This window comes from Phacochoerus africanus, chromosome 3, assembly GCF_016906955.1.
Source record: "Phacochoerus africanus isolate WHEZ1 chromosome 3, ROS_Pafr_v1, whole genome shotgun sequence".
Taxonomy (NCBI): domain Eukaryota; kingdom Metazoa; phylum Chordata; class Mammalia; order Artiodactyla; family Suidae; genus Phacochoerus; species Phacochoerus africanus.
The window spans coordinates 112,850,889-112,877,804 of NC_062546.1; the positions used below are offsets into that span (position 1 = coordinate 112,850,889).

General features: G+C 34.9%; 1 protein-coding gene across 1 annotated transcript in view; it reads right to left on the reverse strand.

Moving 5' to 3' along the window:
• Window positions 1–26,916, reverse strand: part of ADAM32 (ADAM metallopeptidase domain 32) — a 125,061-nt gene that overhangs the window by 72,905 nt on the left and 25,240 nt on the right. Inside the window, exons 7-10 of the mRNA XM_047770237.1 lie at window positions 26,514–26,582; window positions 22,586–22,657; window positions 22,214–22,380; window positions 4,712–4,793 (exon numbers count right to left, since the gene is read on the reverse strand). Coding sequence (XP_047626193.1) covers window positions 4,712–4,793; window positions 22,214–22,380; window positions 22,586–22,657; window positions 26,514–26,582 — 390 coding nt within the window. The remainder of the gene's footprint in view (window positions 1–4,711; window positions 4,794–22,213; window positions 22,381–22,585; window positions 22,658–26,513; window positions 26,583–26,916) is intronic.

Genomic DNA, 26,916 nt, shown 5'->3' on the forward strand with positions numbered 1-26,916 from the left:
GAATAGAAGGAGAGATAAAGGATTTCTCAGACAAGAAAAAGCTAAAAGACTACAGCAATACTAAATCTATCCTAAAAGAAATAATGAATGGTCTTCTCTAAATAGAAAAGAAGCAAGATCTATAGGAAAGGAAAAATCACAATAGGAAAGGCAAATATATTAAAAAATTGAAGATCACCGAAATAAGCAAGTACATAGATTTAAAAACATCAAAAAAATTCTATGAAAGCAATTATAACTACAATGAACAGCAAAAGGATAAATACAAAGATGTAAAATAAGTCATCAACATCACAAAATTTGGGAACAGGGAATAACAAAATGTAGATCTTTTAGAGCGTGTCTGAGCTTATGTGACTACTAGTCTAAAGCATAACATACTTGAAAACCAGGGTAACCACAAATCAAAAACATAAAATAGATTCACAAAAAAAACAAAAATAAAGGATCTCAAGCATAATACAAAAGAAAGGCATCAAACCATAAAAGGAAAAACAAAAAGATGAAAGGACAAAGAAAAATTACAATAGAAACAAAACAAAAATAAACAAATGGGACCTGCTCAAACATACAAGCTTTTGCACAGCAAAGGAAACCATTTAAAATAAAAAAAGGAAAGATAACCCACAGAATGGGAGAAAATAGTTGCAAATGATGCAACCGACAGGGTTTAATCTCCAAAATATACAAACAACTTACATAATGCAACAACAACAACAAAAAACAATCTAATCAAAAATGGTTAGAAGACCTAAATAGACATTTTTGCCAAAGAAGACATACAGATGGCCAGCAGGCACATAAAAAGATGCTCAACATCACTAATTATTAGAGAAATACAAATCAAAACTACAATGAGGGACAACCTCACACTGGCCAGAATGGTCATTAGTAAGTCTATAATAACAAATGCTGGAGAGTTGTAGAGAAAACAGAACCTTCCTACACTGTTGGTTGAAATGTAAAGTGGTACAACTACTATGGAAAACAGTATGGAGGTTCCTCAGAAAACTAAATACAGAACTTTCACATGATCCAACAATCCCATTCCTGTGTATGTATCTGGACAAAACCATAATTCAAAGAGATACATTCACCACTATGTTCATAGTAGCACTATTCACAATAGCTAAGATATGGAAGCATCCTAAATGTCCATCAATAAATGAATGGATTAAAAGATGTGGTAAAGGACTTCCTCTCATGGCTCAGCAGAAGCAAATATGATTGGTATCCATGGGTTGTGGGCTAGCTTAGTGGGTCAGGGATCTGTGTTGCCATGAGCTGTGGTGTAGGTTGCAGACATGGCTAGGATCGTGCATTGCTATGGCTGTGGTGTAGGTAGGCAGCTGTAGTTCCAAATCAACCCATAGCCTGGAAACTTCCATATGCCACAGGTACAGCCATAAAAAGAAAAAAAAAAAAAGATGTGGTACATGTATATGATGGATACTACTCACCCATAAAAAAAGATCAAAATAATGCCATTTGCAGTGACGTGGATGCAACTAGAGATTATCAAATTAAGTGAAGTAAGTCAGAAAGACAAAAATCATATGATATCACTTATATATGGAATCTAAAATATGGCATAAATGAATCTATCTACAAAATGGAAACAAACTCACAGACGTAGAGAACAGACTTGTGGTTACCAAGCAGTAGTGAGGCAGTGGGATGGACTGGGAGTTTGGGATTAATAGATGCAAACTATTCCATTTAGAATGGGTAAATAATAAAGTCCTGCTGTATAGGACTATATCCAATCTCCTGGGATAGACCAAGATGGAAAATAATATAAAAAGAATGTGTGTGTGTGTATTCTTTTACTAAATTTTAATTTAAAAAGAAATAATACCAATAAATCAGAGCATTTCAAATTATGAAAAAATTAAAAAATCAACTGGCAAACAAGATTGAAAATGGAAGTAAATATATAACTCTCAATAATTACTTTATATTTCAATGGAATAAATGCTCCAATCAAAAGACACAGAGTAGAAGATCAGAAAATAATCAAATAAGAACCTATAATGTGCTGCCTAATAGAGACCCATATTAGGGTAAAAGACACATATAGAAGGGATAGGAAAAGATATTTCATTTATATGGAAATGACAAGAAAATGAACATAGCAATACTCATATCAAACAAAACAGACTTTAAAATAAAAGCCACAAGAGTTCCTATTGTGGCTCAGTAGGTCAAGAACCTGACACAGTGTCCATGAGGATACAAATTCAATCCCTGGCCTCGCTCAGTGGGTTGGGGATTTGGCATGGCATAGCTTGCAGATACAGTTCAGATTCACCGTTACTATGGTTGTGGTACAGGCCACGAGCTACAACTCCAATTCAACCCCTAGCTGGAATTTTCTATATGCTGCAGGTACAGCTATAAAAAGAAAAGAAAAGAAAAGAAAAAGCCATAAAGATAAATTCAAAATGGTTTAAAGACTTAAATAAAAGACAGGATACCGTAAAACTGCTAGAAGAGAACATAGGCAAGACATGCTCTGAAATAAACTGTACTAATGTTTTCTTAAGTCAGTCTCCCGAGGCAATAGAAATAAAAACAAAAATTAAAAAAATGGAACCTAACCAAACTTATAAGCTTTTACACAGCAAAAGAAGCCATAAACAAAGTGAAAAGACAATCTTCAGACTGGGAGAAAACATTTGCAAACAATGCAAACTGACAAGGGCTTAATTTCTTAAAATATGCAAATAGCTAATATGACCAATAACAACAACAAGAAAAAAACAGAATCAAAAGATAAGTTGAAAACCTAAGCAGTCATTTCTCAAAAAAAAAAAAAAAAAAAAAACCACATACAGATGGACAACAGACACATGAAAAGGTGTTTAACATTGCTAATTATCAGAGAAATGCAAGTCAAAACTACAATGAGGTACCACCTCATACTGGTCAGAACGGCCATCATTCAAAATACAGATAGTAAATGCTGGATACAAATAGTAAATAGTAAATGTTGGAGAGGGTGTGGAGAAAGGGGAACCCCTTACACTGTTGATAGGAATGTAAATTGGCACAGCCACTATTGAAAACAGTAAGGATGTTCCTCAGAAAACTAAAAATAGAGTTTCCATATGATCCAGCAATCCCATTCCTGGATATATACCTGGAAAAAACAAAAACTCTAATTCAAAAAGATACAAGCACCCCAATGTTCAGTGCAGCATCCTTACAATAGCCAAGACATGGAATCGATCTAAGTGTCCATCAACAGACAATTGCTTTAAGGAGATATAATATATATACACACACACACATATATGTAATCACTATGCTGAACCCCTGAAACTAACACAATATTGTAAATCAGCTAACTTCAGACACAGAACTGATAACAGGAATTTTAAAAATCTACTAAAATAGTTGTAGACATCAATACTTCTCTATGAGTAATTCACAGATTATGCAGGTAGAAAATCAGAAGGAATACAGATGAGATAAAACTCACTATTAACCAATTTGATCTATTTAATATTTATCGAGTACTCCACTCAACAGGAAGATATACCTTCTTTTTAAGCTCACATAGGTCACTCAACAAGACAGGCTGCATTCTGGGTTATAGAATACTCCTTTAAACATTTATAAAATTATAAATAAACCATTGTTAAAAATGTTCTCAAACATGGAATTAAACTAAAAATAAAAACAAAAAGCTGGAATTTCCCCAAAATATGTGGAAAATAAACAGTATGATTCTAAATAATCAACCGGTCAAAGAAGAGATCTTCATATTTTTGAATTATGAAAATGTGAACACAACTTATCTGAATTTATGGGATATAGTGAAAACAGTAATTGGAGGGAAATCTATACTGTTAATTGAACACCTTTGTTTTTGGTCTTTATTTTCAGCCATTGTAATTTCCTAAATGATAAGAGCAAAAGTGATTATTGCTTCATCTCTGAGAAGATGCCAGATTATGAGTTTCCTAGTATGTTTCTATAGGTTCTTTAAAAAAATGAACATAAGGAGTTCCCACTGTGGCAGAGCAAGTTAAGGATCCAGCATTGCTGCAGCTGTGGCATTTAAGTCATAGCTGCAGCTCAGTATCAATCATTGGCCCAGGAACTTCCATATTCTGTGGGTGTAGCTGAAAAAAAATAAAAGAATATGAATAACATAAATTACTTTGTAATTTAAAAATATAAATATAGTACTTAAACTTATTTTTAAAAAGGACAAATAGATGGGGGAAAAGCTCAATGAATTACTTCATCTTTCAATGATGCGTCTAATTGTATCAGTAATTTTTATACATATAAAATAGCTACAATATTTAAAATACACATAAAAGTTTCTTTTAAATACTATTTTCAGAAGTCTGAAACATTTTAAAGGATTTTTAACCATACTTTTTGGTTGATTGTTTTAATTTTAAAGCTCTTATTTGCAAGACTATTTCTCCAATTTCATATTACTGTATTCTATATATTAAGGAATGTATTATATTTATGATATTTTTGTTAACACTTTAACTCCCAAATAATTACAATAAAACACTTGTACTTCAGAATACTCTTTCATCTACATACTTCAAATTTTTAATAGTGATGTTATAAAAATAAATGCAATCTCTAAATGTAAGTGTAAACGGTATAAAATGTAAGTTGTAATTGTGGATAACTTTTAAATGTGTGTCTTTTCAAACAATAAGATTACATAATTACATACCAAAGCAATTCCTGCAGAATAACTGGTAACACACATCTTTCCAGGAAACGCTGCTCCCATATACTCTGGATAATCTCGATAGCTAAATAAATAAGAATACAATTACAATTCATTTTGACAAACAATTCACATATGATAATAGTAACTTGTCTGTAGTTCATAAAATTCTAGTCTGAAGCAAATTGAAGTACAATCTTTCCATACTTAATTGTCCTTCGTGTTTCAAATTAATTAATGTCTTTAATTGTTTCAAATTTATAAAACAGTCTTAAATGAGATTAAGTACTCTAGGTTTCTAAAACATATCCAGTGGATCCAAGTTTTTGATGACTTTACTATTCTTGTCAGATCTGGCTAGGATTATTACCAAAGCCTTTGATCAAATACTTCCATTCAAAGCTTTTTGTTGAGTGGCAATGAAAAACAGTTTTAATGTAGAAGTTTTCACTCTAATGTAGAAAAGCCCACCATTTTCTCATTGGAATTACTCTATTTTGTTCCATAATTTAACATTATTTTTTTCTGTTTTGAGAAAGGACCCATATAAACTACTATATAATAATAGCACTGTTCTCAGAGACTTACATAAATTATTCTTTAATTCTGAAGTGCATCCAGTGAAATAGACATTATTTTTCCCCACTAAACAAATCAAAAACCAAAAGGGAAGTACAAGAAACTTTCTCAGGGCAGCACAATTAATAAGAGCTTCTTTTTTTTTTTTTTTTTGTCTTTTTGCCATTTCTTGGGCCGTTCCTGCGGCATATGGAGGTTCCCAGGCTAGGGGTCCAATCAGAGCTGTAGCTGCCAGCCTACGCCACAGCTCACAGCAACGCCGGATCCTTCACCCACTGAGCAAGGGCAGGGATCAAACCCGCAACCTCATGGTTCCTAATCGGATTCATTAACTACTGCGCCACAATGGGAACTCCCAATAAGAGCTTCTGAAAGACATAAACTTGGGTAGTCCGAATCCAGAGCCATATCCTCAATCGCTAAGGTATTCTGCCATCTTTAGAGTCCCAGCCAAAACAAACATTCCAAGTATTTTAAAAAGGCTTTGTATCAATTCTCAATTTGAAATGCCCCCCCTCAGTCTCAACTGCACTTCACAATCACACTGTCTCTCCACTGCTCCTTTATGTTGTCTCTCTGATACTGTTTATCCCTAACCCCTCCAGCACTTGTTTCCAAGTAATAGCCTTTTAACATCCAACTTTGGCTGTCATTCCAATATCTAAGTATTGTTTACACTTCTTCTTCATCCAAGATAGTTCTCTGAAGAGAAAAATTTCCCAAAAACTTTATGCATACTCCCAATAAGCTGGACTTAATAATAGCTGTTTTTTACTTAATACTGCCTACCCAGGCCTCATCAAATCAGTTGTTAAGATTTACTGTTTTACTTCTTCAGCGTTTCTTGTATCCCTTCCCTCCTTCATAGGTTCAGCTCCAGTTATTATAACCATGGGTTCCATACTCTTTGCAAAGAACTATTTTTTTTTTTTGTCTTTGTAGGGCCATACCCACGGCATATGGACATTCCCAGGCTAGAGGGTCCAATCGGTGCTGTAGCCACTGGCCTACACCACAGCCACAGCAACAAACCATGTCTGCAACCTACACCAGAGCTCATGGCAATGCTGCATCCTTAACCAGGGATCGAACTCACATCCTCATGGATGCTAGTCGGGTTTGCTAACTGCTGAGGCATGACAGGAACTCCAAAAAGAACTATTATTTAATCTCATACTTCTAAGCACATTGTTTCCGTAACCTGGAGAATGCTTTCCACTTCCTTTCACTGAATTTAAACATGCCTAAATCTGCCTTCCCACTTCTAATTTAGCTAGCACTTAACTGATTTTGGCCTTTTTTTAATACATTTCTTTGAATCTCTCACTCCTATAGTTTTTGCTCCTGTAAACCATAAACAAGTAGAGATAATGTACTAATATTAATCTTGTGGAGTGTCATCAGCAAAATGGCAGAATATGAGAGTTTTACCCTTATCTCCCCACAGAAACAACAATTTTGACACCCAAGGGTGAGAGTATCTTTATGGCCCAAGAGTTCAAGGACAGACCCCACACCACAATGGAGTAAAAAGTCCAAGAACAGACACATTGAAGAAGGAAAGAACAGTTTCCCTTTGCCCACATCACTGCTCCCCCAAGGCAGCACAATTCAGAGCCTAGAGAGATGCCTTCATCCGTGATTTTTTCCCAGAAAAGAAGGTGAAAGCATAGAGCATCCAAAAGGCCCACTTTTTAAATGTCCACTGACAGAAGAATGGATAAAGAAAATGTAATGTACATATATGATAGAATATAATTCAGCCTAAAGAAGGAAGGAAATCCTAACATTTGCAGCATGGATAAACCCGGAGGACACCAAGCTAAGTAAAGTAAGCCAGACATGAAAAGGCAAATATAAAATTAAGAAAGAGAGATAAAACTACTTGTATCTGCAAATGGTATAACTGTATGCATGGAAAAAAACCAAAGTAATGGACTTAAGAACTATTAAAAACAATAAAGAAATTTAGTAAGACAGTAGGATATAAAATATATGAAACTAAAGTAAATTTATACATAAAAACAATGTTCATTTAGTAGATAGAAGACCCATTTATAAAAATGACAAGAAAGACAAGATGCCTAGGAAAAGTTATCAATAAATGTATAAAACCTATAAGAAAAACTAACTTCTGAAGGACCCCAAAATGGAAAGACAACATGTGAGATCTGAAGACTTAACAGTTCTCTATAACTAAATTTATCAATTTAATGTGGTCCTAATAAAAAATACCAACATATTTTAGGAGCTAGGTAGGTTGATTCTAACATCTCCATGGAAAATAAATTCAAAACTTCCTTCATCATGAAGGAGGTCTAAGTTGGTGGAGTAACAGTAGGTAAGGCTCATCTACTCCCACAAATATACTGAAAGTACAACTATATGTGGAACTATTTGCAAAGAAAATTTGTGAAAAACTGACAAAAGACCTCAAGATTATGATACAACAAAAAAAAAATTACAAAACCAGATAGGACATAAGAAAGAAGAACAACAAGAGAAAAAGAAGCAAAAGGAAATGAGATGGAATCTGCACTCTCAGAAGGGAACTGGAAAGAATAGTTCCTGTACTCTGGGAAGTTCCCACACCAGCAATGAGACCAGCCAAAAATGGAAGAGGAACTCTAGATAAATGGTCTGAAGCAGTTAAGAAGGAGACCTCCACAAACAGTCAGTACTATAAGCAATGGGCAACCGTAGGTGGGTCCCAGCAGGTGTTGGGAACTAAAATTTTGGCCTTAGAGATCAGATTCAAAGAGGGAACTGGGGCCAGCTACCTGGGGAAGAAAAAGAGGGTTGGCCACGTGGAACCAGACTAGAAGGACTAGAGTATAGGGTGACCACAATGGAGAGCATCTAAGCAGAGGCAACCCAGTTGGGCTTAGAGACTAGATGCCCTTTGAGGGTGCTGGAAGGAAAGGGAGGGATCCACCACTATAGCTTTGTTCCCTACACCTGCTTTCTCAAGCTGCAGGACACTGCCTGCCTCAGCTCGGGAACCACTTGGCTGTAGCAGCTACCCCCTTAGGGCAACAGACTTCTTGGAGCAGGTGGAATAACTGCCTGGGGGAATAACACAAGTTCCTGGTTCCTGCCAGGATGCGGGGGCCCCATCTTTGTGGAGCCCAACCTGTGTCAGAAAGGCTGCCAGCAGTAGCTACACTCATCCCTGAGAGAGCAGGGAAAACAGGTGCTTTGGCTCTACCCAGAGAATCTGCAGAGGCTCTGACCAGCACGGCAGCACCAGAAAAGCTGCTGGTGGTAGCGCCCATTTTCGTAAGAGGGCTGCTGGTGCCAGCTCTCTGAAGGAGCTGTGGGCTGCCCAACTGGCGAAAAGCACAAGATACAGGACCCTTGACAATGCCCCTGTGAAGCTCACATCATTGGCACTCTTTCCACACCAAGGGAGTGAGGGGAGGCCCATTAACCCACATTCCAAGCTACAGAGAGCACTCCTACCAGCAGCAAGGGAGGGGGAGGGACCGCCAGAAATACACATCCTGTACCTACAAAGAGAGTCAGTGAGCGAGAAATAGGGAGAAGCCCCCAGTCCCTGAGGCTTTAGAGAGAAATCCCTAGAGTGGCCAAGCAAGGAGAGTGCTGGCAGAATAGTGGAACCTGCTCCTACATCTATAGAGAACAGTCCCTAGAGCCTACCCAGCAAAGAGCTACATGTAAACCACTACCACTCCTGAGAACTCCAGGACTGGATATTTGCTTCAACATCTACATACAGACTGTCAAGGGAACAAAAACACAGAAAGGTAGACACTATGAGACGACAAAGAAGCAGTTTTCAGACAAATGAACTAGACAAAAACACAAGAAAAAAACACTAAATGATGAGGACGTAGGCAATTTACCTGAAAAAGAATTCAGAGCAATGATAGTAAAGATGATCCAAAATCCTGGAAAAAGAATAGAGACACAGACCGAGAACTTAAAAGAAATATTTAACAAAGAGCTAGAGGATCTTAAGAGCAACGTGAATAGTAGCTGAAATGAAAAATAATCTAGAAGGAACCAACAGCATGTTAACAGAGGCAGAAGAATGAATAAGTGAGGTGGAAGACAGAGTGGTGGAAATCACCACTGCAGAAAAGAATAAAGAAAAAAGGATGAAAAAAAGTGAGGAGACTCTAAGAGACATTTGGGACAACTTTAAAAATACCAACCAACATTCACATCATAGGGGTTCCAGAGGGGAAGAGAGAGAAAAAGGGCCAGAGAAAATATTTGAAGAGATTATAACTGAAAATTTCCCAAATATGGGACAAGACACACTCACTCAAGTGGAAGAAGCACAGAGAATTCCATACAAAATAAACCCTAGAAGAAATACAGCAAAACACGTACTAATCAAACTGACAAAAACTAAGTTCAAATAAAAAATATTAAGAGCCACAAGGGAGAAGCAGCAAATCACACAAGGGAATTCCCATAAGGATAACACCTTATCTCTCAGCAGAAATTCTACAAGCCAGAAGGGAGTGGCAAAATATATTTGATGTGATGAAGAGGAGGAAACTAGAACTAAGAATACTCTACCCAGCAAAGCTCTCATTCATATTTGATAGAGAAATCAAAAGCTTCACGGACAAGCAAAAGCTAAGATAATTCAACACCTCCAAACCAGTTCCACATCAACTACTAAAGGAAATTCTCTAAGCAGAAAAGGAAAAGCCACAATTAGAAATAAGAATATTAAAAATGAAGAAGCTCACCAGTAAAGGCAAAGATAATTTAAAAGTAGGAAATCACCCATTGACAAATATGATATCTAAACTAGCAAGCACGGGAAGATGAGAGGACAAATGCAGAACACTGAAAATGCATTTGAAATTAAGGAGACGAAATTAAGCAAATTAACAAAAACGTAACAATTCTGCACACATATAGATGGATATATTAAAATATAAGAGGAACCACTAGTCAAATAACTATGACAGTCAGACACATAAAAAAGAAAGACCAAGCCAAACATAATACTAAACATGGTCAACAAATCACAAGAAAAGCCAACAAAAAGAGGAAGGGAAGAAAAAAGACCCAAAATAGCAATCCAAAAAAAAATTTTCAATAAATGACAATAAATACATACTCACCCACAATTACATTGAATGTAAACAGATCAAATGCTCCAACTAAAAGAAAAAAACTAGCTGAATGGATTCAAAAGCAAGACCCTATATATACTGTCTACAGGAGACCCACTTCAGATCTAAGGACACATACAGACTTAAACTGAAGGAATGGAATAAAATATTACATGCAAATGGAAACTGTAGAAAAGCAGGAATAACAATATTCATATTAGACAAAACATATTTTAAAATTAAAAAAGTCACAAGAGACAAAGAAGGATGTTATATAATGATCAAAGGATCCATACAAAAAGAATAAATAGCAATTACAAATATATATGCACCTAACATAGGAGCAGCACAATATATAAGACAACTACTAATAGCAATAAAAGGGGAAATTGACAGTAACACAATAATAGTGAGGGACTTTTAACACCCCACTTAGAGCAATGAACAGATGATCCAGAAAATCAGCAAGGAAATACAGGCCTTAAATGATACACTAGATCAAATAACCTTAACTGGTATCTAAAGAACTTTTCACCCCAAAGCAGCAGAATATACTTTCAAGTGCACACAGAACATTCTACAGGATAGACCACATCTTGGGCCACAGATCAAGCCTTGAAAAATTTTTAATAACTGACATTATTTCAAGCATTTTCTCCTATCCAATGCTATGAGACTAGAAATAAACTGCAAGAAAAAAAAAAACAGCAAAAAACACAAACTCTTGGAAGCTAAACAATATGCTACTAAACAATCAATGGATCATTTAAGAAATCAAAGAGCAAACTAAAAGATACATAGAAACAAATGACAATGAAGATATAACAATCCGAACCTATGGGACACAGCAAAAGCAGTTCTGAGAGGGAAATTTATACCAATAACAGTCTTATCTCAGGAAATAAGAAAAATGCAAATAAACAACCTAATCTTATACCTTAAACATCTACAGAAGGAAGAACAGACAAAGCCAAAAATTAGTAGAAGGAAATAAATCATAAAGATTAGAGCATAAACTAATAACATAAAGATAACAATTGAGAAGATCAATGAAACCAAAAGTTGGTTCTTTGAAAAGATCAACAAAATTGATAAACCGTTAGCCAGACTCATCAAGAAAAAAAAGGGAGAGGATTCAAATCAATAAAATTAGAAATGAAAACGGAGAAGTTACAACTGACACTGCAGAAATACAAAGGCTCATGAGAGACTACTAGAAGAAATGAACAAACTCTTACAAAGGTACAACCTACAAAGACTGAACCAGGAAGAAATAGAAAATATGAATAAACCAATCACAAGTACTGAAATTGAAACTGTGATTAAAAAACTTCCAAAAAACAAAAGTCCAGGACCTGATGGCTTCATAGCTGAGTTCTATCAAACATTCAGAGAAGAGTTAACACCACTTCTTCTGAAACTTCTCCAGAAACTTGCAGAGGAAGGAACACTCTCAAGCTCATTCTATGAAGCCACCATTACCCTAATAACAAAACCAGACAAATATATCACAAAAAAATTGCAGGCCAATATCACTGATGAACATAGATGCAAAAATCCTCAACAAAATATTAGAAAACTGCATATAAATACACATTAAAAAGATCATATGCCATGATCAAGTAGGATTTATCCCAGGGATGCAAGGATTCTTCAATATCCACAAATCTATCAATGTGATATACCACATCAACAAACTGAAAAATAAAAACCATATGATCATCTCAATAGATGCAAAAAGTTTTTGACAAAATTCCACACCCATTCCCGATAAAAACTCAGAGAGTGGGCATGGAGAGGAACTTCCTCAACATAATAAAAGCCATTTATTACAAACCCACAGCTAACATCATTCTCAATGGTGAAAAACTGAAAGCATTTCCACTAAGATCAAGAAGAAGACAAGGATGTCCTCTTCTACCAGTGTTATTCAACATAGTCTTAGAAGTCCTAGCCATGACAATCAGAGAAGAAAAGGAAACAAAAGGAATCCAAATTGGAAAAGTAGAAGTAAAACTATCACTGTTTGCAGGTGACATGATTATACATATAGAATCATGTTATACTATCATTGTTTGCAGGTGATATACTATTCTATGTATAGAATCATGTCATGTTCTATACCATAAAAATCCCAAAGACACTACCAGAAAACTATTAGAGGTCATCAAAAAATTTAGTAAAGTCACAAGGTACAAAATTAATACACGGAAATCAACTGCATTTCTATATACTAACAACTAAGGATCAGAAAGAGAAATTAGGGAAACAATCCCATTTACCACTGCATCAAAAAGAATAAAATACCTGGGAATAAACCTACCTAAAGAGATGAAAGACCTGTACTCTGAAAACTATAAAACACTGATGAAAGAAATCAAAGAAGACACAAACAGATGGAAAAGACATAACCATACTCTTGGGTTGGAAGAATCAATATGGTCAAAAAGACAATACTACCTAAGCCAATCTACAGATTCAGTGCAATTCCTATCAAATTACCAATGACATTCTTTACAGAACTAGAAAAAATATTTTAAAATTTGTATGGAAATACAGAAGATCTTGAATAGCCAAAGCAACATTGAAAAGAAAAAACAGACCTGGAGAAACCAAGCTTCCTAAATTCAGACTTTACTACAAAGCTACAGGCATCAAGATGGTATGGTACTGGCACAAAAACAGAAATATAGATCAATGGAACAGGATGTAAAGCCCAGAAATAAATCCAAACATCTATGGTTAATTAATCTATGACAAAGGAGGCAAGAACATACAATGGAGGAAAGACAGTCTTTTCAATAAACGGTGCTGGGAAAACTGGACAACTGAATATAAGAGAATGAAATTAGAACATTGTCTAACATCATACATAAAATAAACTCAAAATGGATTAAAGACCTAAATGTAAGACTAGATACTATAAACTCCTAAAGGAAAACACAGGCAGAATGCTCTTTGATATAAATCACAGCTGCATCTTGTTTGACCCACCTTCTATAATAAAGACAATAAAGACACAAATAAACCAATGGGACCTAATTAAACGCAAAAGCTTCTGCAGAGCAAAGGAAAGCATTAAAAAAAATCAAAAAAGACAACCCACAGAATGGGAGAAAACTTTTGCAAATGACTCAACCAACGAAGGTTTAATCTCCAAAATGTACAAACTCATACAACTCAACAACAATAAAACAAACAACCCAATTGAAAAATGGGCAAAAGACCTAAATAGACATTTCACCAAAGAATACATACAAATGGCCAGCAGGCACATGAAAAAATGCTTGGCATCACTAGTTATTAGAGAAATGCAAATCAAAACTACTATGAGATACCACCTCCCACCAGTTAGAGTGGCCATCACTAAAAAGTCAATAAATAACAAATGCAGGAGAGGGTGTGGAGAAAAGGGAACTCTTCTACACTGTTGGTGGGAATGTAAATTGGTACAACTACCATGGAAAACAGGATGGAGGTATCTCAGAAAACTATACATAGAACTACCATATGACCCAGCAACCCCAATCTTGGGCGTATATCCAGACAAAACTTTCACTGAAAAAGATACATGTACCCATATGTTCACTGCAGCACTATTCACAATAACCAAGACATGGAAACAACCTAAGTGCTCATCAATGGATGAATGGATTAGGAAGGTGTGGCACATATATAGAAGGGAATATTACTCAGCCAAAAAAAAGACAAAATAATGTCATTTGCAGCAACATGGATATAACTGGAGACTATCATACTGAGTGAAGTAAGAAAAAGACAGACACCATATGATATTGCTTATTACGTAGAGTCTAAAATATGGCACAAATGATGTATCTACAAAATAAAAAAGATCATGGACATGTAGGACAGACTTGTGTTTGCCAGGGAGATGGGGAGGAAGTGGGATGAACTAGGAAGCTGGGGTTAATAGATGAAAACTCTTGCATTTAGAGTGGATGGGTAATGAGATCCTGCTGTATAGCTCAGGAAACTATATATCTAATCACTTGTGATGGAACATGATGGAGGATATAATATGAGAAAAAAGAATATATATATATGTATGTATATATGACTGGGTCACTTTGCTATACAACAAAAATTAACACAACATTGTAAATCAGTCATAATAAAAATTTTTTTAAAAAAAGTAAAAAAAAACTTCCTTCATAACCATAAAGTGGGGAGGTCTTTCTAATTATTATTCAAACTCTAGAAACCATCAAATAAAAACATAATTCTTCTCTAAATATAAAAATATTTTGTATGGCAGTTTTAAAATACACACACACAAGAAGCCAAGTCAAAAGACAAACTACCAATTGGGAAAGAAAATTACTTCTCACTGCAAAGGCAAATAAATTTATCTTTTTATATCTATATATATATATCTATGTCTGTATTTGTCTGTCTATAGGTTTTATGAAAAAAAGAAAATTAAAACCATACCATTTATGATACCATTTACCAAGAAACCATTTCTCACATACTACAGGTGAAAAAAAATTTTGACCATGAACTTTGTTGGCAAGACTGTGGAAAAACAGACTCTTCTCTTACATTATTGATGAGTGTGCAAAGTACTAAAATTAGTCCAAAATCTGGTGTTAGCTATCAAAATTACATTTATACTACCCAGAAATATCACTTCTGGGAATCCGCCTTCCAGATACACATGCACATACATAAAGTGACACACATGAGGGTTTTTTTTTCACTGTAAAGTTTTTTGTAATATTAAAAGGTTGGAAGCAAACCAAGTACCAATTATTAGGGAACTAGTCAAATAAACTACATGCAGTGATTTTCTGGCCCAATTATATAGTGGTTAAAAATAAGTAAGAACTCCTTCAGAAAGTGGGCATAGCAGGAACCTACCTCAACATAATAAAGGCAATATATGACAAACCCACAGCAAACATCATTCTCAATGGTGAAAAGCTGAAAGAATTCCCGCTGATATAAGGAACAAGACAAGGATGTCCACCCTTGCCACTACTCTTCAACATAGTTTTGGACATCCTAGCCGCAGCAATCAGAGAAGTAAAAGAAATAAAAGGAATCCAGATTGGAAAGGAAGAAGTAAAACTATCACTATTTGAAGGTGACATGATACCATACCTAAAGTCTTTAGGAAAGACTCTACCAGAAAACTGTCAGAGCTCATCCACGAATTTGGCAGAGTTGCAGGATACAAAATTAATACACAGAAATCGACAGCATTTCTATACACTAACAATGAAAGATCAAAAAGAGAAATTAGGGAAGCAATCCCGTTTACCATCACATCCAAAAGAATAAAATACATAGGTGTAAACCTACCTAAAGAGACAAAAGACCTGTACTCTGAAAACTATAAGATGCTGATGAAAGAAATCAAAGATGACACAAATAGATGGAAAGACATACCATGCTTGTGGATTGGAAGAGTCAATATTATCAAAATGGCTATACTACCTAAGGCAATCTACAGATTCAATGCAATCCCTATCAAATTACCAAGGACATTTTTCACAGAACTTGAACAAAATATTTTAAAGTTTGTTTGGAAGCACAAAGGACCCACAATAGCCAAAGACATCCTGAAAAAGAAAAATGGAGCTGGAGGAATCAGGCTCCCAGACTTCAGACTAGACTACAAAGCAACAGTCATCAAAACCACATGGTACTGGCACAAAGACAGAAATATAGATCAGTGGAACAGGATAGAAAGCCCAGAATTCAACCCACGCACCTACAGCCAACTCATCTATGACAAAGGAGGCAAGAATATACAACGGAGAAAAGACAGCCTGTTCAATAAGTAGTGCCAGGAAAACCGGACAGCCACATGGAAAAGAATGAAATTAGAATACTCCCTAACACCATACACAAAAAGAAACTCAAAATGGATTAAAGGCCTAGATATAAGACCAGACACTATCAAACTCCTAGAGGAAAACATAGGCCAAACACTCTCTGACATAAATGACAGCAACATCTTCCCAGATCCACCTCTTAAGAGTATTGACAATAAAAATAAAAATAAACAATGGGACCTAATCAGACTTCAAAGTTTCTGCACAGCAAAGGAAACCCTAAACAAAATGAAAACACAACCCATAGAATGGGAGAAAATCTTTGCAAGTGAATCAACTGACAAGTGATTAATCTCCAAAATTTATAAACACCTTCTGCAGCTCCATACCAAAAAAAAAAAAAAAAAACAAACAACCCCATCAAGAAATGGGCAGAAGATCTAAACAGACAGTTCTCCAAAGAAGACATACAGATGGCCAAAAAACACATGAAAGGATGTTCAACATCACTCATCATTAGAGAAATGCAAATCAAAACCACTATCAGGTACCACCTTACACCAGCCAGAATGGCCATCATCCAAAAGTCTACAAACAAGAAGTGCTAGAGACGGTGTGGAGAAAAAGGAACCCTAGTACACTCTTGGTGGGATGGTAAATTGGTGCAACCACTGTGGAAAACAGGATGGAGATGCCTCAGAAAACTAAACATAGAACTCCCAGTTGATCCAGCAATCCCACTCCTGGGCATCTATCCAGAGAAAACCACGACTCGAAAAGACACATGTACTCTGATGCTCATTGCAACACTCTTCTCAATAGCCAAGACATGGAAACAACCTAAATGTCCATCGACAGAGGAGAGGATCAAGAAGATGTGGTACATATACACAATGGAATATTACTCAGCCATTAAAATGAACGAAATACCTGCATTTTTAGCAACATGGATGGACCTAGAAACTATCATGCTAAGTGAAGTCAGCCATACAATGAGACACCAACATCAAATGCTTTCACTGACATGTGGAATCTGATAAAACGACAGACAGAACTTCTTTGCAGAACAGATGCTGAGTCACAGACTTTGAAAAACTTATGGTCTCCAGAGGAGACAGTTTGGGGGGTTTAGGGGATGTGCTTGGGTTGTGGGATGGAAATCCTATAAAATTAGATTGTGATGATCATTGCACAACTACAAATGTAATAAATTCATTGAGTAATAAAAAATTTTTTTAAATAAAATAAAATAAAGTATGAATGCCAAAAAAAAAATATGAACTATGTGTTCTGATGTGAAGAAGACTAAGATAAGCTAATAAATGAGAACAGGATAAGAGTTATATAACATGCATCCTCTTAAGAAAGGAGACACAATAGGAATATATTTATTTGCTTATATTTGCACAAAAACCACTAAGAAAATACACAAGCCACTAATAAAAATGAATTGATTCCTTGGGACCAGGAAACAAAGGATGTAGGTGGCAGACCGGACATAGGAATTTTCTCTAGATGTGGTAATTAGTGCTAAACTCTTGCTACATTGAAAACAATGTTATTTCAGAGGATGGATGAGATAGTCACTGTGTAATCCATTTAAAGAAGTGTTTAAAAACACGTAATATAGACAATTATAAAAGTTAAAAAAAACTTTTAAGAGTTTTCTGTGTATAATTTTATACATGGATTTGACTTTTGAATAATGTAACTGTGTTACCAATTCAAAAACATAAAATTAAATTTGGGAACAAATCTAAATAAATCAATATCTAATATAAATTTGGTACTAAAGAAAGTATTTCAAGAGACTTTGGAGCAAAGTTTTTTGTACATTTTTAATAAGATATACTCAAAAAACCCAGAGAAATCCACGACTGTTGGATAAAGCAATATATAGTATTGTGAATGATATGAAGAACCTTTAAGAGGAAAAGATATAATTATGAAATTAAAGAAGCTAGATAAAAATATCACTGTGATGATTATAATTAAATAATTTAAAACCGATTAAAAATATCTATATGAACTCATAATTTTTCCATTTAAAAAATTAATGTCTGTGGAGTTCCCTTGTGGCATCATGGGTTAAGGACCCAGTGTTATCACTACAGCAGCTCCAGTGGCTTTCATGGTACAGGTTCAATCTCTGGCCAGGGAGCTTCTACACGCTGTGGGCGTGGCCAAAAAAAATTAATGTATAACTTACGTATAATAAAATCTACTCTTTTTAATGTACAGTATTATTTTGAATAAAGCATACATTCATGTAACCACACAATAATTAAGATATGAAGCAGTTCCATCAATGCCCAAATTTTTCCCATACACCTTCCCCTCTCCTCCTACACCAAGCCATTGGCAATCTCTGATATATTTTTTCTATTCCTGTATTTTGGCTTTTCCAGCAAAATACATGTATGCTACACATGCATGTGTGTGTGTGAGGGTGTGTGTGGGGGGGTGTGTATGTGTGTATGTGTAAGATTGATTCTTTCGCTCAACAAAATAAATTTGAGATTGGTTCTTAATTTTTGCTACAAGTATGAATAGTTCATTTCTTTGTATTTTTAAGTAATGACTCATTTTATAGCTAAATCACAATCTGTTTATCCATTTACCAATATGGACATCTGGGTTTTCCCAATTTGGTGTAATTATTAATAAAGTCACTATAAACATTCTCTTACAGTTTACTTTAAACAGTTTTTTTTTCCTCATGTAAATATCTCAGAGTGGAATTACCAGGTCATAAGGTAAGTGTTTGTTTAAGTTTCTAAGAAACAGCCAAACTAATTACCAAAGGAACTGTACCATTTTACTTTCCTACCAGTAATGCAGTTGTTCTGCATACTCTCCAGCAGGTGGCACTGTCAGGTTTTTCTTTTAAGTACGCAATGGTTTCTCATTTTGGTTTTAATTTAGATTTCCCTAATGAACAATAATGTTGAGAATCTTTTCATGTGTTTATTTACCATCTATATGACTATTTGGTGAAGTGACTTTGAATACCTTGTTCACTTTTTATTATTTTTTATTATTATTATTGTTTTAACTTTTTAAGCATTCCTTCAGGTACATGGCTGTTATTCAATAAGTGATTTAAAAACATTTTCTGTGAGCATTTGGCTGTGGCTTATCTAAATTTAATGAATAATTAATTTTTATGGCTCCTCAAAAAACCCCAAACAGACTAAGCAATCTTGAGAAAAAGAACAAAGCTGGAGGCATCTCACTCTCTGACTTCAGATTATACTATAAAGCTGTATTAATTAAAACAGAATGGCACAAAAATAGAGACATAGACATAGGGAACAGAATAGAGAACATAGAAATAAACCCAAATTTAGAATCCCCACTCTGGAAAACAGTATGGGGATACCTCAGAAAACTAAATATAGAACTACCATATGACCTAGCAATCCCACCCTTGGGCATATATCCAGTCAAAATTTTCCTTAAAAAAGATACATACTCCCACATGTTCATTGCAGCACTATTCACAATAGCCAAGACATGGAAACAACCTAAACATCCATCAACACATGAATGCATTAAGAAGATATATATATATACAGTGGAGTACTGCTCAGCCAAAAAAGAACAAAATACTGCCATGTGCAGCACCATGGATCGAGCTACAGGCTCTTACTAAGTGAAGTAAGTCAGAAACAGAAAGACAAATACCATATGATATCATTTATATCTGAGAACTAATATATGGCACAAATGAAACTTTCCACAGAAAAGAAACTCACGGACTTGGAGAACAGACTTGTAGTTGCCAAGGGGGAGGGGGAGGGACTGGAATGGACTGGGAGTCTGGGGTTAATAGATGCAAACTATTCCATTTGGAGTGGATAAACAATGAGATCCTGCTGTATGTATAGCACTGGGAACTATATCTAGTCACTTGTGATGGAGCATGATAATGTGAGAAAAAGAATGTGTGTATATATATATACGTCTGTGTGTGTGTGTGTTACTGGGTCACTTTGCTCTACAGTAGAAAACTGACAGAACACTGTATGCCAACTATAATGGAAAAAATGAAAATCATTAAAAAGAAAGAAACCCAAATTTATATGGTTGATAATCTATAATAAAGGAGACATGAACACAATGGAGAATACAGCCTCTTCAATACATGGTAATGGGACAACTGGACAGCTACATGCAAAGACTGAAACTGGACTACTTTCTCAAAGCATATTCAAAAAAAGATAAAAGACAAAAAAAAACCACAAATGGATTAAATGTAAGATCTGAAACCTTAAAACTTCTAGAAGAAAACATAGGAAGTATGCTTTGATTGCAGTCTTAATATTTTTTTATATCTGTTTCCTCAGGCAAGGTAAACAGAAGCAAAAATAAACATATGGGATCACGACAAACTAAAATGCTTTGCACACTGTAGGAAAACATCAAAAAATGAAAAAGTAACCTATTGAATATGTAAGATTATTTGCAAATGACATATGTAAGGGGTAAATCTAAAACATACAAAGAACTCATACAACTCAACACTAAAAAAAAAAAAAAAACTTGATTAAAAAATGGGTAGAAGACCTGAAAAGATATTTTTCGAAAGAAGACATTAAGATAACCAAGAGACATGTGAAAAGATGCTCAATATCATTAATTATCAAGGAAATGCAAATCAAAACCACAAGAGGTATCACTTCACATCTGTCAGAATGGCAATCATCAAAAAGTCTACAAATAACAAACTGATATACATATTTACTTTACTCTTTCTAAACATTTCAAGAGGTTGTTTGTAGGATCTGATGAATGTTCACCAAAAGTAGTAGTTAAATTCATGGTGAAACCGGCTATTTCACTTCTTTTTTGTGCTATATAAAAATTAGACTAAGATGTAGCAAAAACTTATTTACAAAAAGTAATAATATTTATTCTCTAAAAAAAATCTGCAGACTAAAATTTAAGGCTGGGAGAGAACTTAATCAAACAGGAAATCCAGAAGAAAAAAAAAAAGATGAACAAATCTGGCCCTATAAGATATAAAAGATTTAATGGAGGGGAAAAAAGTTTACTATCTATAGAAAAGTTACAGACATGGAAAAAGTATTATATATATATATATATACACAAAGGATTAATATCTAAATATTCAATAAGCCCTTACAAATTACAAAGAAGTAGTCAAATAACATGAAAGAGCAATTTCAGAAGGATGGATATCAATGATCACAAACACAGAAGGATACTCAAATCTACTAGCCTTTGGAAAAGGCAAATTAAAAAAACATTAACATCAACTTATATCCATCAGGCTGGCAAAAAAAAATGAAAAGAAAAACAGTATGTTTTCAGCAGAGATTTGGGGAAAAGATTAATCTTGCACATGCAAAAGGAAATAAATACCATGCCAACTCAAAAAAATGTATATATAGATTTCTTAAAAGGCATATGCTGACTATAATTGGTAATAAATTTTATATGAATAAAATTACAATTATAGACACATAGTCAATCATTAGAAAACTAACATTTGGAGTTCCCTGGCAGCTCAGCAGTTTAAGGATCCAGCCCTGTCACTGCTGTGGTGAGGGTTCAATCTCTGGCCCAGGAACATCCACAGGTCATGGGAGCAGCCAATAATAATAATGCAGAAAATTCATTAGGATAAAATGTTTTAACCTATTTTACCAAGGCTTTGATCACAACTCATAACAAAAATACAAACTTCATAAGGTAAATCCCACCTCTTAACATAGTGATTAAAATTATGAGCTCTGGAGCTACAAACTGTAGAGTCAAAACCTAAACACAGCACTGGAACCAAGAATCCTGAGTTGGTTCAACTTCTTGAAACATCAGTCACCTCATCAGTAAATGTTGATAAGCACAGAAATAAATTTTACCTATTTAGCAACCAGAAAGAGCCTGAGGCCTGAATGAGTACATAATAAATTATGAATAAAAATGAACAATTTCCTAATTTAAGCTATATCAATATCATAGATCTTTGATTTCTAGGAAGACTGAAACATTATTCTTACATGAATAGATATGCAATATCATGAGGCCTTAGGGTAAGATAGGACTTTTTCCATTCTAAAAATCTATTCAATAATTCATCGGCCTCACCAACTGTAGAGATCTTATTTTTATCTGACCACAACTCCAAAGATGACAGCACAATAGTAATTTTAAATTGGGTAAACATCTACAAATAGAAGAGATAAATATGTGAAAAATTAATTTTATGTTATTTTATAATAACCAAGAAATTAATTCAATGTATCGACAAATCCACACTCAATTCATATGGATTGCTTAATTACTCAGAAACAGCACATTAAGTTAATGCAAATTATAATTTCAAAACTAGTAGGAATTTTCCTAACTAATATGAAAAGGAAAACACTTACCGAATTTATGAGGCCAATAATTTCGATGATTTTATTTGTTATTATCATGCTATCAGAGCCCAGGTAATCATACTGAAAAATAGAATTTAAAAGTTAAATATAATTTGTTATGTAACATATTTGAGATTTATTCTCCATCTACTCTCTGAGGTTGAGGCTGCTTTAGGGTTAGAACACTTAAAAGTAAGGCAGTAACAATTTAAAAATGAACATAAATTTTACTGCACACATATACGAATGAGTATGAAAAGCATACAGCCACTCTGGAAGATAGTTTAGCAACTTCTTTTAAAACAAATAATGGACTTACATACAGTAAGTAAGTAAGTAAGACCTAGCAACTGCACAGCCAGGCATTTATCCTAAAGAAATAAAAACTGATGCTCACAAAAACCCATACCTGGGAGTTCCCATTATGGCTCAGCGGAAATGAATCTGACTAGTATCCATGAGTACACGGGTTCAATCCCTGGCCTCGCTCAGTGGGATCCAGCATTGCTGTGGTGTAAGTCACAGACATGGCTCTGATCCTGCATTGCTGTGGCTGTGATGTAGGCCAGTAGCTGCAGCTCCGATTAGACCCCTAGCCTGGGAACCACCATATGCCATGGCTACAGCCCTAAAAAGAAAAAAAAAGAAAAAAAAAACCATACTTGAGTGGAAACAATTCATATGTCCTTCAAAGGTCAGGTACATTCATACTATGCAATATTATCCAGTAATAAAAAAGTAACTGAAATGTTGACATACAGAACATTTCTTTAGGTTGGATAAACCTAAAGAAAATGATGCTAAGTACAAAAAAAAAAATCTCAAAAGGATATATACTACATGATAACATTTATTCAATATTCCTGAAATCAGAGAGATACAAAGTATACACTAGTGATTGCCAGAGGTCAAGAAGTATAGGGAAGAGAGGTGAGACAGCTGTGACTCCAAATGGATAACTAAACAGTCTTGTGGTGATGGTAACTGTGGAGTGTCCTGATCATGGTGCAGTGGTTATGAAAGGCTACATATATGATATCACATAAAACCACACATATACACAGAAACGCATACCCATGCATGTGTATGTATAACTGTTAAAATCTTAGCTCTGAAGAATGTGCCATGTCAAATTCCATATCTAGAAAAGAAAATCTCTCTAAAGAATACCATCCTGGAGTTCCTGTCGTGGAGCAGTGGTTAACGAATCCGACTAGGAACCATGAGGTTGCGGGTTCGGTCCCTGCCCTTGCTCAGTGGGTTAACAATCCGGCGATGCCGTGAGCTGCGGTGTAGGTTGCAGACGCGGCTCGGATCCTGCATTGCTGTGGCTCTGGCGCAGGCCAGTGGCCACAGCTCCGATTCGACCCCTAGCCTGGGAACCTCCATATGCCGCGGGAGCGGCCCAAGAAATAGCAAAAGGACAAAAAAAAAAAAAAAAAAGAATACCATCCTTCGGACATTCCACAGGACAGTCTAATTAAACACAACCAAAACTACACTCATTATCCTCCCTCAAAAATATGCTCCCACTTAGATTTCTACTTGTTTAGTGAATGTTATTATCATCTATGACCGCCCACATTTATTATACTACATGTTCCATAACAACAAAACTTTTTCTGTTTTGTTCACTCCTCTATCCTCAATAAGCAGAATAGTAACTGGCATCTAGATGATGCTCAATACACTTATTAATGAATGAATAAATCAAACCAACTTACAAGTTTTTCTACTTCAACATCATTAGTAACCTTTAAAATTGTCCTTTCCTGTCTATTCCTAACACTATTAATTTATAAAATTTCACTTTGATTTATGAAACAGTTGTTTAAATGCTTCATCTCTCTCCGATTTTCCTGTCCCTACACTATTACAAAAACGACTGTAAAATGAAAATATGAACATGTCATTACTTTGCTTAAAATCTTTCCTTGACTATTAAAATATCATGTCAATTCTTCAATTCAGCTCTTTCCCTTCTTCAACCCTGTATTAATCATACTAAAATTTTGAAGTTATCTGAAAAGAACAGTCTCTCATATTTACAAGCCCTTGTAAATAAAGGTTTAGCACTAAGTTTTCCCACTCTCTCCCACTGCACAGACTAACCAAACCAAAACCCAATTACCAACCATCGGCTTTATCAAGCTCTCACACTCCTATCTCACTGCCCTCATCATCCAAGGACAAGGTACCAAACAACCTGAAACAACTTCTTATTCCCCAGAACCCACTGCAGTTTTTTAAACGAGTCAATCCTAAACCTGTTTACTTTGATTCAACATTCCTTCCCACAGAAACCACAACAGAGGCCCCTGCCATGTTTTCCCATCACTCCTTCTGTCTCCTGTCGTACTCTACTGCTTCCCCACGCGGCATGATGTAATATGCCCTTTCCTCCTGGGAACTGTGAATAACAAACTAGCTTTCTAAGAGCAATCATATCCTGATCTGTTGGTGTCAGCATAAATTAATAATAAAACCTACATGTAAAGACATCTACTTATATGCTCTTACAGTGTACCCCAGGTGGCAGGTGTGCGAACATATCGTTCTCCATTAATACACTGTTTTTATAGCACCATAAACTTCCCTCAGTCTGGAACAGAACTCAGTAAGCTACAAGTGTAGCTTTAAATTTTGTGAAGTGATTGAAGACAGCATCACTATTCTTCTTTATATGCCCAACATCTAGTAACAGATGTCAGAGCTAGCTCAATGTTTGTTTTATTAAAGAATATATAAATATGTGTAAGAACACAGAAAAGGAATATTTAATCAGCATTATATGGCTGACAAACCTGGCCATAAACCAATTCTCAACGTTTTCAAAATAACCCTGAAAAAAAATAATTTCCATGATCAAAAATATTCCCTGGAAATTTAGACATCGTTACTAGAAATATCTTAATTTTCTCTTAAATTTCCCCTTTGTCCTTTTCTCTAATACTCTAATAAGTCAACTATTTTAATATCCTCTCAAAATCTTTCCTGTCTCTGACAGCCAACTCTGGCTTCCTGACAAGCTCTACAATCCTATATATAGCATTGGTAATGACTATGATTCACAATCTCCATGGTACTCCACAGCTGTGACAATCAAATATTTATCCTCAAAACAAAACCTGGAAAGTATACTTTTATCTATGTTCTCTGAAATCTTTGAAATAGAAGAGAAATAAAACCAGTGAGTACAAACTAAGTCATCACCTCAAAGGCCTGAAGTTCAGAGGTCCTCAAACTCTTTATGGGAATAAAGAATCTAAAGGTGCATTTAAACTAGACTCAAACAGACTTGAGTCAACAGACTCAAACAGTTGCACCCTTAAAAACCACTAAAGGAGTTCCCTGATGGCTCAGTGGCTTAAGGATCTGGTGTTGTCACTGCTGTGGCTCAGGTCATTGCTGTGGCTCAGGTTCGATCCCAGGCCCAGCAACTTCTACATGCTGCCAACATGACCAAAAACAAACAGAAGCAAACAAACCAAAAAAAAAAAAAAATTTGTAACACTTTAATGTAAGCAGTTTTCATAAACAGTTATCATCATTTTTTTGCCAATAAATATTTTATAGGGCAAAACATTGTCTAGACCACATGCTGCTCTTCAAACACCCTAAAACAAGAATTAAAAGCTTAAAGAATTTCACTTTTAAAATATCGCCATTAAAATTGTGGATTGAGAGAGGCCCTAAAGATGTGAAGTACTAGCAAAAAAAAACCATTTTGTTATGCAGGGTTGTTACGTAAAGATTTCAAATAAAACACTTCTGAAAGAACTAATATAATTTTGAATATCTGTTTTTTCAGACAGAAAATTTCTCTACTGTTCTATGAAATGGAAATAAGAAGACTGGAATCTTTAACATCCTTTCTAGCTGGGAAAATCATACATTCATATAAAATATTCAAAAGCAAAGAAAAGGCAACACATACCAAACCTTTATCCACCACGATATGCATTTCTAGATAGAGAGGAATTAAATCTGCAACAGATGATTCAGGCTAGAAAAAAAAGAATAATAGCATTTAAAAACTTAAAAACTTTCACAAATTGTTTATTCTGAAGTTTTAAAATATTTTTCCACCTTTATTGAGTCATAGCTGAAAATAAATATATACACTTAAGCTATAAAATGACTTTCCTTTTTCTCAATTTACTTTCACTTTATTTTTACTTTATATTGGAGTATAGTTAGTTGATTTACAATGTTATGTTAGTTTAAGGTAGACAGTGAAGTGATTCAGTTTATACACACACACACACACACACACGTATAGATATACCTACTATTTTTCAAATACTTTTCCCATATAGGTTATTACAGAATATTAAATA